At 45.8% G+C, this 12,244-nt stretch overlaps 6 protein-coding genes across 6 annotated transcripts; 4 read left to right on the top strand and 2 right to left on the bottom strand.

Annotated features, from left to right (window-relative positions):
• Positions 1-802: 802 nt before the first annotated feature.
• On the bottom strand, positions 803-2,186 carry F5Y00DRAFT_255798 (uncharacterized protein; the record flags this gene model as incomplete). The annotated part of the gene is made up of 4 exons (XM_048010327.1): positions 803-1,361; positions 1,425-1,807; positions 1,861-1,968; positions 2,025-2,186. The coding sequence occupies 4 exons, from the start codon at positions 2,184-2,186 to the stop codon at positions 803-805; spliced, it is 1,212 nt and encodes a 403-aa protein (XP_047860683.1).
• Positions 2,187-2,707: 521 nt separating this feature from the next.
• F5Y00DRAFT_266276 (uncharacterized protein) lies at positions 2,708-3,784 on the top strand (the record flags this gene model as incomplete). The annotated part of the gene is made up of 4 exons (XM_048011918.1): positions 2,708-2,757; positions 2,984-3,234; positions 3,296-3,449; positions 3,514-3,784. 4 exons carry the CDS (start codon positions 2,708-2,710, stop codon positions 3,782-3,784), a joined length of 726 nt encoding a protein of 241 aa, XP_047860682.1.
• A 28-nt stretch (positions 3,785-3,812) lies between these two features.
• On the bottom strand, positions 3,813-4,985 carry F5Y00DRAFT_248078 (alpha/beta-hydrolase). Its single transcript, XM_048009376.1, has 2 exons — positions 4,324-4,985; positions 3,813-4,252 (listed from the first exon to the last, which is right to left on the bottom strand). Exons 1-2 carry the CDS (start codon positions 4,738-4,740, stop codon positions 3,902-3,904), a joined length of 768 nt encoding a protein of 255 aa, XP_047860681.1. The 5' UTR covers positions 4,741-4,985; the 3' UTR covers positions 3,813-3,901.
• A 1,009-nt stretch (positions 4,986-5,994) lies between these two features.
• F5Y00DRAFT_266274 (cytochrome P450) lies at positions 5,995-7,740 on the top strand (the record flags this gene model as incomplete). Its single annotated transcript, XM_048011917.1, has 3 exons — positions 5,995-6,927; positions 6,980-7,101; positions 7,158-7,740. 3 exons carry the CDS (start codon positions 5,995-5,997, stop codon positions 7,738-7,740), a joined length of 1,638 nt encoding a protein of 545 aa, XP_047860680.1.
• Positions 7,741-9,181: 1,441 nt separating this feature from the next.
• Positions 9,182-9,652, top strand: F5Y00DRAFT_188536 (uncharacterized protein). The gene is made up of 3 exons (XM_048005124.1): positions 9,182-9,228; positions 9,288-9,468; positions 9,531-9,652. The coding sequence occupies exons 2-3, from the start codon at positions 9,303-9,305 to the stop codon at positions 9,635-9,637; spliced, it is 273 nt and encodes a 90-aa protein (XP_047860679.1). The 5' UTR covers positions 9,182-9,228; positions 9,288-9,302; the 3' UTR covers positions 9,638-9,652.
• A 662-nt stretch (positions 9,653-10,314) lies between these two features.
• F5Y00DRAFT_248077 (lytic polysaccharide monooxygenase) lies at positions 10,315-12,176 on the top strand. Its single transcript, XM_048009375.1, has one exon. The coding sequence runs from the start codon at positions 10,992-10,994 to the stop codon at positions 12,021-12,023; it is 1,032 nt and encodes a 343-aa protein (XP_047860678.1). The 5' UTR covers positions 10,315-10,991; the 3' UTR covers positions 12,024-12,176.
• The last annotated feature ends 68 nt before the right edge of the window (positions 12,177-12,244 follow it).

Genomic DNA, 12,244 nt, shown 5'->3' with positions numbered 1-12,244 from the left:
AGACTACATTATACTAGGTACATTAGGTAGACCCGGACTTGATCGATCTTGGTTCGTTATGTAATTCAAGATTCCGCACATCTTTCCTAAGAGGGATAGGGCTTGGATTTTAATTGGCTAGTTCGCTTTGCTACATGTATGTATGCTACGGCCCGTAGTTAGAAACTTTATCATAGAAATCTTTCTTCTCCACTCTCTATTCAATCATGTGACTTTACGGTTAACTCCCACCGTTTTCTCTTTTACCCACTCCCCTTTTCTTTCAACTACCACCTATTTTACTCCAATCGTTGCTACAATATAAATAATCGGAATCCTTCAGTGTTACTTCATTTATTGATTATCTTGGCTCTTTAACATCATCAAGTTACACCCGACCTCGTAAACTACTATCTTTCTAGCCAGTCTACCTCTACGTGATAAGTACGCGAACCGTTCATTCCTAGAGAAGTATAACATTCGGATCTGAATCCTAGTTTTTTCACATCTCATTTCTGTTCCTTTGTTAGGTAGCCATAGCGGTTTTACCTCTACGCCACTCGGTTATTTCTTTTTACCTTATGCGAAGGTGAGATCCCTCAAGGTGTGCCCCATCCTTACATGACGCTTAATTCGTAAGAGTCGTCCAGATCTTCAGCCAAGCCTTAACTAGAATGTACCCACTAACAGCTCTCACATCAGGGTTCTCGCTTCAACTTGTATACTACTGACCCAGTCAGGACCCATTGAATAACTCCCTAATCGAACAGAGTGATAATGCACACGTAAATTGTATACACATCAAGGTAGCAAGGTTGGCCCCTTAGTTAACCCTCCAGCTCTTAGTCACGTTGATAGTGCTGTATGGTTCAACGTTCTCTCCTAGCCTTGTCATTTCTACCGGTTCCTCGCTGTGGCCGGAGTTGGCCGTGTTTACCCGGGCGTAGGTTCGGCCAACCTGTTGCGTCCATGCCCTTTCTTCGTCAAAGCTACCTCGGCTCGCTCCCGTCATGCTCAACGGGTACAGCTTGTCCATTTGCTTCTGGACTCGAGCCTTCTCTACGTCATCGTTCACCGACGACACGTTTCCCTGCTTGTCGCTCGCCTCGCTGAGCTTGACGGAGCCGTGAGTATTCCTACGGTATCCGAATGAGAAGGTGCTGAAAAGTCCCCTTAATCCACCGTCCTCGGATCCTAGAGACATCTTTATTTTCTCCGCGAATGAAGTCAATAACTGGGGCATGGCCGGAAGGCATGCGCAGACAATAGACAGGTTCGCTTCTAGGGCGCCGAGGAGCGTCGCGATACCACCGTATTTGGTAAAGTGAGTAAGCATATACTCTAGTTGGGTTGCGAGACGGACGAAAGAGATAGCACAGATCCTATTCCGCTCTATTAGTCCCCCGCCCCTCACATATAGCATGAGAAATAGGAGTAAAACTTACAAGATACCAATGGTGAATAGGAAAGTCAAAGCGACCTTTTTGCTCGTCTTCATCGACAGAGTCCACACAACTGGCACCGGCAGTAAGAGGATTAGACAGTCAAGAACAGCTCCGATGGCTGTCTGGGCGACATAGAAGTGCGACGTGTTAATGCATTGGTAATCCGGATATGATAATTTATCCCAGTTAGCTTCGAAAGGCCGGCATCCGGCTAGAGTAACGATGGTAAAGCTGATCCCATAGGCGCTCGTAATTGCCATTAGGGTATAATCCGCAATGCGAAAGACATTGTTAGTTGCGAAGACGGAAAGCAGAAAGTCAAGGATCGAGATTTTGACGAATGTCACTGCCAGCGTTCCGCAGATGATGATGACCAAGAATTGCTATAACTCGAATTATTGAACGCTCGTGAAATGGCTAACACTATTAAGCATACCTTGTTCGAGAATAATAACTCCTCAAGAGATGCATCGGCTGAACTCTGGCCTATTCCTCCCTTCGTAACGATATAGTTCTCGCTAATAACGAGGCCAAGAGCAAATATCTAAGAGGGGGGGTCAACCGTGTACACGCAAATAGATATTATCCAATATTACTCACCCACGAAACAACGATCGTATAATCAGAAAGTCTCACCTTAGCTCGCCGCATAGAACGAGACCAGAACCTTAACCCAACAGCAGCAAACGAGATCGCGAGACCGACACTATTGACCACGAGAACCGCGGTAGGGAATCGCATGCTCGGTGTATAGGGGGCCATGTTTGCGACGATTTTGATAACTTTGCTGATGACGGACAAGAAACGAGCGGCGTGAGGAGGACTGAAGAGATATCTACTAGTGTGATCCCCGCGTCCTCGTACCGACTGAGCTGGTCTCTGCGCCGTATGGGAGTACGTAAGTTGATGAGGGGGAAGTACCGCAGCTCTTATTTGTGGTTATAGGCGCATTCTGCAATATAAGAGCTGTGCCATGCGCATAAGCCAACAGATCAATGAGTTGAATTTACGAGGATATTCTGCAGCGCTTAGTATGGGTTACATCGTAGCATTTCCATATGCAATCCTACACGCTCTACTCTAAAACGTGTGACTAGGATCTATATAACTACGTGCTACTCTAGTTTATCATATATTTAAAAATAAATCCAATGTGATTTAATCAAGGGGCCAGCGAGGTTCTACATACCAGACTCACCTTATAGACACCGCGTTCAACGAAATCCGATTCCTAACGCCAACCCCCTTACTACTATGGTCATTTTATTTTCTATTGCATTATCATGGAGCACGAGGCATACATTCTTAGGCGGAATTTCTCCGCAAATGCCAGGTAGGTTTGAACACCAGCTACAAACCTCGACGTCGTCTCGACTCGTGGGTTAATAAGTGAACTAGGTTGAACCTGTAATACTTTCTTTGGAAAGATGGCGGCTTCTCTCTCCACCCCAGCATCCCGGCGAATGTTGAAAACCTACGGGTGGCGGAGATAGGTGTTGGTACTGGGTATTTTCTCCCGGCCCGCGATCATGGTGGCGATGCTAAAACACATCTCGTAGGATTTGGTTGGTTGACTTGGCGCGATACCTTCCTCCTTCGGCCCAAATCGATGGCTTTGACATCGACTTAACTCAATGTCCACCGAGAGAATGGTTGCCGTCTAATGTGGCCGTACACAAGGTAGACTGTTTGAGCCCGTTGCCTGAGCATTTGCTTGAGCAGTATGATATCGTTCATATTCAACTCTTTCACCTTGCAGTGCATAACAATGATCCCGCGCCCATAATACGGAACCTGCTCGGGCTTCTCAGTATGTTATCTGCGGAATTATACCCCTCTAAATACGATATAATTACTGATACGTAGAATAGAGCCTGGAGGATGGATCTCGTGGGGAGAAATGGACTACAGCACCTTCAAGATCATCCGCACAGAAGAGGGGAAAGATGCTGAGGATTATCTAACTCCCCTTCTCGAGGTAATTGGGACATTAGGCGGAACAAGGCCAAACTGGACAGCGGATGAGTAAGTGACAACTGGTATACCAAGTAACTATGGCAGTACAGGCATTGACTGAATCATATTACAGCTGGCCGATCAGGTTGCCCCAATTCTTCGAGGATAACGGACTCACCAATGTCGCAGTTAACAACCGTCCGTTTCCGTTAGAGCTACTACCTTTCCAACTCGATACAGCGCTTATGGCATCCGAGGAGGTGAGTTATAAAGCCTTGGACCCTATGCGCAACGGCACTGGTGATCGATGCAGGGACTTGATTTTCAAGATCTTTCAAAACAGGCAGAAGCTGGCTTATAACGTAGGGAGATTGACTGTAGTCGGACAGCGACCATTACAATGATGCATCGAGTAATCATGATCGTATATAGCTGAATAGAGCAACCCAAATACCTAGATTTTATTGACTACACTTAGATCTATAATTGAATCCTGTAAGGCTTCTAGACTAGCCTCTCAACTAAGCCTGCCCACTGATCTCGGCGATGAGTGCTTCAGCAGTCCACTCGGGCTTGCTAATAAAGGGAGAGTGGCCCGCATCGACTTCAACAACTTTCTCAATCTTGTGCGGTCCGCTCGCTTTTGCGGTATCAACAAGATACCGCGCAGCAACCACGGTCGATGGCTTGTCTCCTAGACACAAGATATATGTGGTTGGGATATAGCGCCAGGCAGCATATGTTGTGGTACTCCAGAACGCCCCAAAACTCTGAGGGCGTAAGTCCTTGACTAACTCAGCAATAGTAGCGTCATCTAGTTCTTGATAGAACATATCCTTAGCATGCTCGGGTGCCACAGTGATAACGCCAGCCTAGCAAACGTAAGAAGTTAGAGTGCGTTGAATAAAGGAGTAAAGCAATATCGGAGTAAGTGATATCTTACATCAAAATCGGTTATCATCTCCGGTACCATGTTGTCGCGCGTCCCATGTGCCGAGTACTGGAAGCCCTCCGGTACAAGGAAGGCCGCGATGTAAATCAGTCGTATGACGCCGCCCTTCAGTCCCTTTGACGCACGCGTCTCTTTGTCCAAGCCTTCCAAGGCCGTACCCCCAGTCATACCACTGAAGCTGTGCGCAACGACGACGACATCATTCTCTTGGGAGAGGAGGTCTTCAACAGTTTTCCTGATGGTTTCGATATCCTTAGACCAGTCAGGTGTAGGTGGCGTAGATCCCGTCGAGGGTAAGGCTGGAGCAACAGCCGAGTAGCCTGCCTTGCCCAGTGCAGTGATGAGACTATCCCAGCATTTAGGACTGTGCCACGCACCATGAAGGAGAACGAATACTGGCTTAGACATATTCTGCTATGATAATGAACAACTTAGGGGGCTGTTTGGAGAGTATGCTGGGGGTAAGGATCAGCTTTAGTCTGCGATATCGAACGAGACTGCGAAGGAATTCTATTTAAAAGGTAATCCGGCTTGCAGTAAATCGATCGATTGAATCGATCGATTCAACTACATAGGGGGTTACGATATCAGATATCGAATTTATTTCCATGTACAAACCAATACTACTACCCCACGACATGAATGGAACGATGTTGGTTGGTGACCCAACTTACCTTACCCCCTGTCACTACATCCCCTGTCACTACATCCCCTGTCACTACATCCCCTGTCACTACATAAGGCATAGATTGGATACGCTAGATCCTTCTGCAGGTGGTATCCGACGTAAGGGTCCCAACTGATTCGACCGTTTTATTCCTTTCTCCGAAACAAAAACGGGACAGTCAGGTTTTTACCGTTTCATACGAAGAATCTTGAGAAATACATCTGTGAAGTGCCGATGTAACGGACATGACTAAACTATACCAAATATATACCTCCTGTTTTTTGATTCGCGTACGACAGTATTTCGCTGCTAATTATAGGCTAACCATATATACCTACCTATATATGTATATATATATATATATATATCAGATCGTATAATACAGAAGTCTTTTGTAAAAAAAAAAATAATGATAGATAATCGACGCTCTTACTTTAAAGCTGACCACCATAGGATAAGCGTAAAACTTCCAGTACTACATTCTATGTATAATATTAATAAATAATCGGACTCGAACCCTCGGACTCTTTCTACGGACTAGACTAGTTAGATTGAAAATGAATTTGCTGTTTTCTACCAACCGAGAGGATGGAGTGGATAATCGAGTGAGGCCATTCCTGATGGTTTACCAAGGCGCTTAAGTGCCGTAGGATCGATGCAATGGGTTACCTACAGGTACCGAAAATAACCTTATTTACCCCTGTACACTAGTTAATATACGGATCCTCATCAAGTTGTTAGTTTGTAGTACGACTCGCGGCCTAAGTCCTTTGATGGATATGTTGGAAAGAGTTGCTGATGCCCAGTAAAAGTGACGACGACGCCGAGTCGTCAGAGATAGGGGTTTTGTTTTCCGAAGAATGCCGTCCCCCATCTGTTAGCTACCTACATATAGTCATTCTTTTAGAATAGTTTCTACAGAATTGCCTTCCCGACCGGCATCTTTCCCCTTCACTAGTGAACTCTGACGCCTTCGCTTGGCACGATCTCTTAGTATGCTGTCTACTACGACCAGTTACGCTTGCCTAGGGGCCGCTGCCCTGGGAGCTTTCTCCCATTTTGCTATCTTTATTCGAGGTGAATGGCATATGCAAGCGCCTGCGCTCTTTACGATCTACTCTTTCCTCGCTTTCGTCATCTTTTTCGTTGAACAGCGACTCGGAGCAGACATCAACACTAGTTTCAAGATTACTTCTCTGATAGTAAGCTCATATGCAACTGCGTTATTCACTAGCATCGTCATATATCGAAAGTTCTTCCACAGACTACGGCACTTCCCCGGTCCCTGGCTAGCAGGAGCCACGAAGTTTTGGCACGTATGGCAATGTCGTACGGGGAAGAATTTCTTCGTCATCGAGGAGCTGCGCAAGAAATACGGCCCAGTTATTCGGACTGGCCCAGAGGAAATCACCTTCGTCGACGCTGCTGTCCCTCCAGCTGTTGATGGACCCAGGAATAAGTGTACCAAGGCTGTCTGGTACGACTTCTTGCTTCCTGAAATTGCAGTCAATACAACTCGAAACATAAAGGAGCACGACACTCGACGACGTGTCTGGGACCGAGGCTTCAGCAATAAAGCTCTTGCCATCTATGAAGAACGTGTCGTGGAATATGCAGAAACACTTGCATCACAGATTGAGAAGCTTGCGGTGGAAAACTCCCCCGTCAATGTATCGGACTGGTTTTACTGGTTTACATTTGATGTTATGGGCGAATTCGCCTTTGCACGATCATTCGGAATGTTGAAAGATAAGAAGTGGCACTTCGCAGTCCGCTTATTGAGGAGAGCTATGAGCTTGCTAGGGCCATTTAGTCCAGTGCCCTGGATTGCTCAAATCGCGTTCTATATTACACCCTGGATGTATATCGTTCGGGATTGGCTTGGTATGATGCAATGGTGTAAGGACCGCATGGGTGAACGGATAGCAGTATGTTTCTCCCCACCACGTCTTCGTTTTGAAGATTCTAACAAGTCAATAGAGGAAAGTGGAGAGGCCTGATGTCTCACACTGGCTCATCGAGGCGTCTCTTGAAAAGGGGTCCTTGGAAGCTGACCGTGAGTGGCTGAATGGTGATGCCATCACCATCATCATTGCTGGAAGGTAAGCCCACGGCATTATCACATCATCACTCGGCTCGTTTTACTAACCAACCTTAGCGACACCATCGCCCCAACCCTCGTCTTCGCTTTCTACGAGCTTGCTCGCAGCCCTCGGCACCAAGACATACTACTTTCCGAACTCAAGGATGTAGATATTTACGACAAGTCACAGCTCCAGAACTGTGACCACCTCACCGCCCTTATTAACGAGACATTGCGGTTGTACCCTCCCGTACCTACTGGTGGCTACCGCCAATCACCCCCAACTGGAATGACCATTAACGACGTATATATCCCCGGTAATGTTACAATTGTTGCGCCCAGATACTCTCTCGCGCGTCTTGACTCCTCGTACGAAGAGCCCGATCAGTTCATCCCCGAGCGCTGGACCACGCGGCCAGAAATGGTCAAGGATGCCCGCGGGTTTGCCCCGTTCTCCCAAGGCCGGTTCAACTGCATCGGCAAGAACCTCGCCATGACCGAGATGCGATTCGTCATCGCCCTACTCGTAAAGAAGTTTAAAGTTGAGTTCTGGGGCGATGAGAAAGGAGAAAAGTTGTTCGCCGATTTAAGAGATCAGTTCACAGCCGCGCCAGGACGGCTGGACTTAAGATTCCGGCTTAGAGAACAATCATCTTAAGCTGTAAATCTAGGTATATATTCTTTTATTATACTTGTTCCTATTAGATATATGAAGCGTCTGTATGAATGATTTAGATGTACCCAATGTACATTTCGGATATAAATGTTGGAAGCGAATGCCACAGCGGCAAGAATGATACCCAATAACGCCCTTCTTTTACCGTATGGTGTCGGATTAGTTTATAAGATATTATATCGATCCCATTATGTTAAATTATTTTTCAGAAGTGTACTATTAGGTGTTTAAACCCACGTCATTCATCCTCGTAATGCTCTATAATACGCGTATGCCTTAGATAATGGAGCAAATGGCTACGTGAGAGCCTATATAACTACAAGAAACTTTCTTAATGCTCGGAATGGAGCTGATAAACTATTTTTTGAGGGAATTCTAAAATGTATAAATACTTGTCAAGTATCTACCCACTACAACGACCAGGAGGTTAAGAAAGTTCCTTTATTTAAGCAAGATCTTGGTATCCCAAGAGAAAAGGGGGGTAATCACTATGATATCGGCAACTGTTGGGACTCCTATATAAATCTGCTCTTCACTGCAGAGTCCTGGGATAGTGTTCAAAATCAAGGGCAGCTTTTCCCCGAGGTGATGAGATTAGCATATCAAAAATATCATCTACTTCTAACTCTTCATAGTCTATAATGGCCCTGTTGATGTCCAAGTCGAGTTGATCGGTGACGGGTAAGGTTCAAAGTGCTTGTTAGGGGGTTCCAGCCCAGTCCAGCACGGAGAAATCGGTCTCTTGACAGATCAGTGGACGACTTTCTGATCAATATCCATTAATTCTTTTGTGGAATAGTTGTAGCGCATTTTCTAGTTCATGGTTTATTCCTACTATATGTCTTTCGTTATCCTTCCGCATTTTGAAAGTGTGCCAGAAATGTTTACTTATTCGAATATGGCCGTAGTCGGGTTAACGTCTTATAATTCTTAATTTATCTACTGCAAAAGGAGTCCTATGAAGAACTAGCTGCGTTGCCCGCCCGCGCAAGCCCGTACGGGGGAAAAGGGGGGATTCCTGCGCAAAACTCACGCCACACCTTAGCGCACGTCCGATGAATTGTTCGTAAAATTAATTGAATTATTTTACTTTTGGGTGAATTTTCTAATAATTGGTATTGTTTGATAGAATGGCAAAGGAAAATGTCGCCAACTTCGGGGCGATTCTAAAGATCTAATTGGATCTTGAGGCTCAACCAATGAGATGGCATATATCGACCTGTCATTCCCAATTTAAGAGACTGACGTCATGACTTATACACAACTACGTGAACCTTGACGAAGATGAGCGTCACGAGTATCTGATACTACGCCATCAAATCCAACTTCTTTGTCCGGATTCTGAAAGTTCTTACATGACTTGATCTTTTCCTCGGTGACGTAGTTTGGAGTGTGGCAGCTATCTGGAGAGCTATAAGAGCACGCATAACCCCGTAGTGAATAAGCCACAACATTATTAAACACTATCAAGTATTCAAATTGAATCCTACTTTATAAAAAGCTATATTTACTAAAACAACTACCGTTAGAATTGAATCGCCATCATGGGTCTCGCAGCGGGTGTCGGTCACTTCTTCCAATCAATCATCGAAGTGATCCAAGGTTTCTTAGGAGCTGTCATCAACTTCTTCCAATTGATTCTCAACACAGTTATTGGTCTATTCCAAGGCTTCGTCAGCTTCGTTGAAGGCACTCTTGGCTTCGCAATTCGTGAGTCTAGCCGTCGTCCCTCGGCTCACTTCCAATTAATCGTCCATACTAATTCGCTATAGACAATTTCTTTATCTTGGGTACCTTGGCCGCGGCTGTATTCGCATATCTCCTCTACTCTCAGAGGAAAGGAACCACTCCTGTTAGCCGGGCAGTTAAGAACAAATGAAATTAGTGTACGGAAAAGGGGTTGAACTTGGGCGCCTCGGTTGTTATCAAGCGAGCTAGGAGCCATGATTGAACGATTACATACGTCAGGGGTATTGTGCTCGGGCGTTGGGGAGACTGATCCTTTGAGTATACGATAATTTGAGTCGATGCTAATGATATTTGTACTATATGGATGTATTTATCTCGATGTAAGAGGCAATAAGCCAGCTATTATATGAATGATTCTCTAGGATATCCTACCAACGTTTCTAATGCTATAATTGTCTAGCTCACAGTTTATTTATAAGTTTAGGATAAGAGTTGGTGTTAAGCGGCCCCTGTGATTTTAATGCCTTGGATATTTTATAAGCTGATTTTGAGTAACTACCTACCTAAGGTATAAGTAAGTCAACGTATTTATTCTCGAGGTAAGTGTCGGTGTATATCTTCTATAGTCTAAAATTGAGTGACCCTATTGTGAGATCCTTCCTACCAAAGCACCATACCGGGATAGGACTTGGCGTGTTTGGGATTTCTCTATCAGTTCTTTTATCTAGGATATTTGGGACGTGGCGCGATAATCTGATGTCGATAGGGTCGAAAATCGCCCCGCATCGTGATCAGCTTCAGGGGTTAATAGACCCTTTGTTGTTTTAGTGACGCGTGCGCCAAGACTCACTTCACCCAAATTGTTCATCTCAAACAACAGTCTCCGTCGAAAGTCTTCTGGCCCGCGATGGCGTTAGTTCTAGAGCGACCACATGCATAAGGACCGGGTTGTTCCCATTACATATCTTCATTCTGCGCGCCAATTTTAAGGCTGATAGTGTATCTGAATTTCAGGAGTCAGTAACCCACTGCTTCGCGCCGCATATGAAACCTTCTAACAAGCCATCTCCGTGGTTCTCATTTCGCCCAACCAAGTCCCCAACTCAACTCCTTTATTTTGAACTCAGAATGCAGGTGCATTTTCTTGGCAAATTGATATTCCACCAATTCGAGAACTCATTTGAACCGAAACCCTGTTTAGTATGTTCGTGCATAGCGCCGACCCAACACCACGGTGGATCGACATGATCTTCGTCTTCCCGAATGCCACTGTAAAAGACCCAAATGCGGCTTCTGGTAGACATGGGTAGGGCTTTCAGTAAGTTAATATAAGGAGGACGAGTATTCTCTCGACTTGATTCCGTCTCTCTTGGTTTATCAGACTACCTATCACAAGTCTTCGTTCATTCCTTTGAAGCCACCTTCATCACACTCGTTCTTGCTTTCATACTTGACTTGAAGTCAATTCACATTCGTTACCGCAAGTCGGCCTTCACGAACAGTCTATATTTCACGTATCGCACATATAAGCAACCAAGTTCAATATGCCTTCTGCACTTAGATCCAGCTTATTGGCTGCCATTGCCGGTGCCGTTTCTGTTTCTGCCCATGGTCATGTTACCACTGTGACTATCGACGGCAAATCCTATACAGGATTCGATCCCACTTCTGCGCCTTACGCAACTCAGCCGGACAGTATTACTTGGAGCAACGGGGCTACAGACAACGGCTTCGTGCTCTCGTCGGCGCTCCAAGACCCCGATATCATCTGTCACTTGGACGCTACCAATGCTGCTTTGTCTGCACCTGTCACCGCCGGTAGCAACGTCTCAATCACCTGGAACCAATGGCCGGATTCTCATAAGGGACCGGTTATTGACTATCTAGCGGACTGCGGTGGTAACTGCTCGAGTGTCGATAAGACTACTCTCAAGTGGTTTAAGATAGCGGAAGCAGGTCAGCTCACGCTGGGTGCCGGCAGTGGTACAACCGGCAAGTGGGCCGATGATTTAATAATCGAGGACAGCCTTACTTGGCAGGTTACTATTCCCAGCGCCCTTAAGTCTGGAAACTACGTTCTTCGCCACGAAATCATTGCTCTACATGAGGGTGGCACTGAAGGAAAGGCGCAGATGTATCCTCAGTGTATCAACCTCCAGGTTTCTGGGTCCGGTACTCAGTCACCGGATGGCGTCGTCGGTACACAGCTTTACACCTCTACCGACCCCGGAATCTTACACAACATCTACAATGACGAAAAGCTTACGTCGGTTTCTGATTACGTGATTCCCGGACCTGCTTTAGTGAAGTTTGATGGATCATCGTCCAGCAACGGTGGTGCTTCTTCTTCGTCTGCTGCTTCGGCTCAACCCACCACCACCGCTCCTACTGCTACTTCTGCTGCCACTTCTGCTGCCACTTCTTCTATCGCTACTTCTAGCGCTAGTAGCACTTCTACTGCTGCCGCCAACACTCAGCCGGCTGCCAGCTCACCTGCTGCTTCTTCAACGCCGAAGAAGACTTGCTCCAGCAAGCGTCATGCTCGGCGCCACGCTCGTCAGCTCAAGAGCCTGTAAGAAGGAGAATTGAATTATACTAGGGATCAATCAAGTAGGTGGTGGTTAGGGTTTTAATTCGCTGTATATATAGGATGAACTCAATATTATAGTGAAATTACGAGATCTTGAGATAGTATCATAAATAAACTGAAAATGAAGCAGCTCGTATAATACTCAAGTTCCCTTTGAGAATCTCGCGTGTCTATATTGTGAAGACATGTTTATTTTCCCCTTACATT

This window comes from Daldinia vernicosa (assembly GCF_022497035.1).
Source record: "Daldinia vernicosa strain CBS 139.73 unplaced genomic scaffold F5Y00scaffold_68, whole genome shotgun sequence".
Classification (NCBI taxonomy): domain Eukaryota; kingdom Fungi; phylum Ascomycota; class Sordariomycetes; order Xylariales; family Hypoxylaceae; genus Daldinia; species Daldinia vernicosa.
The sequence above is the reverse complement of the archived record's forward strand: the minus strand, read 5'-3'. Positions and strand labels throughout refer to the sequence as shown.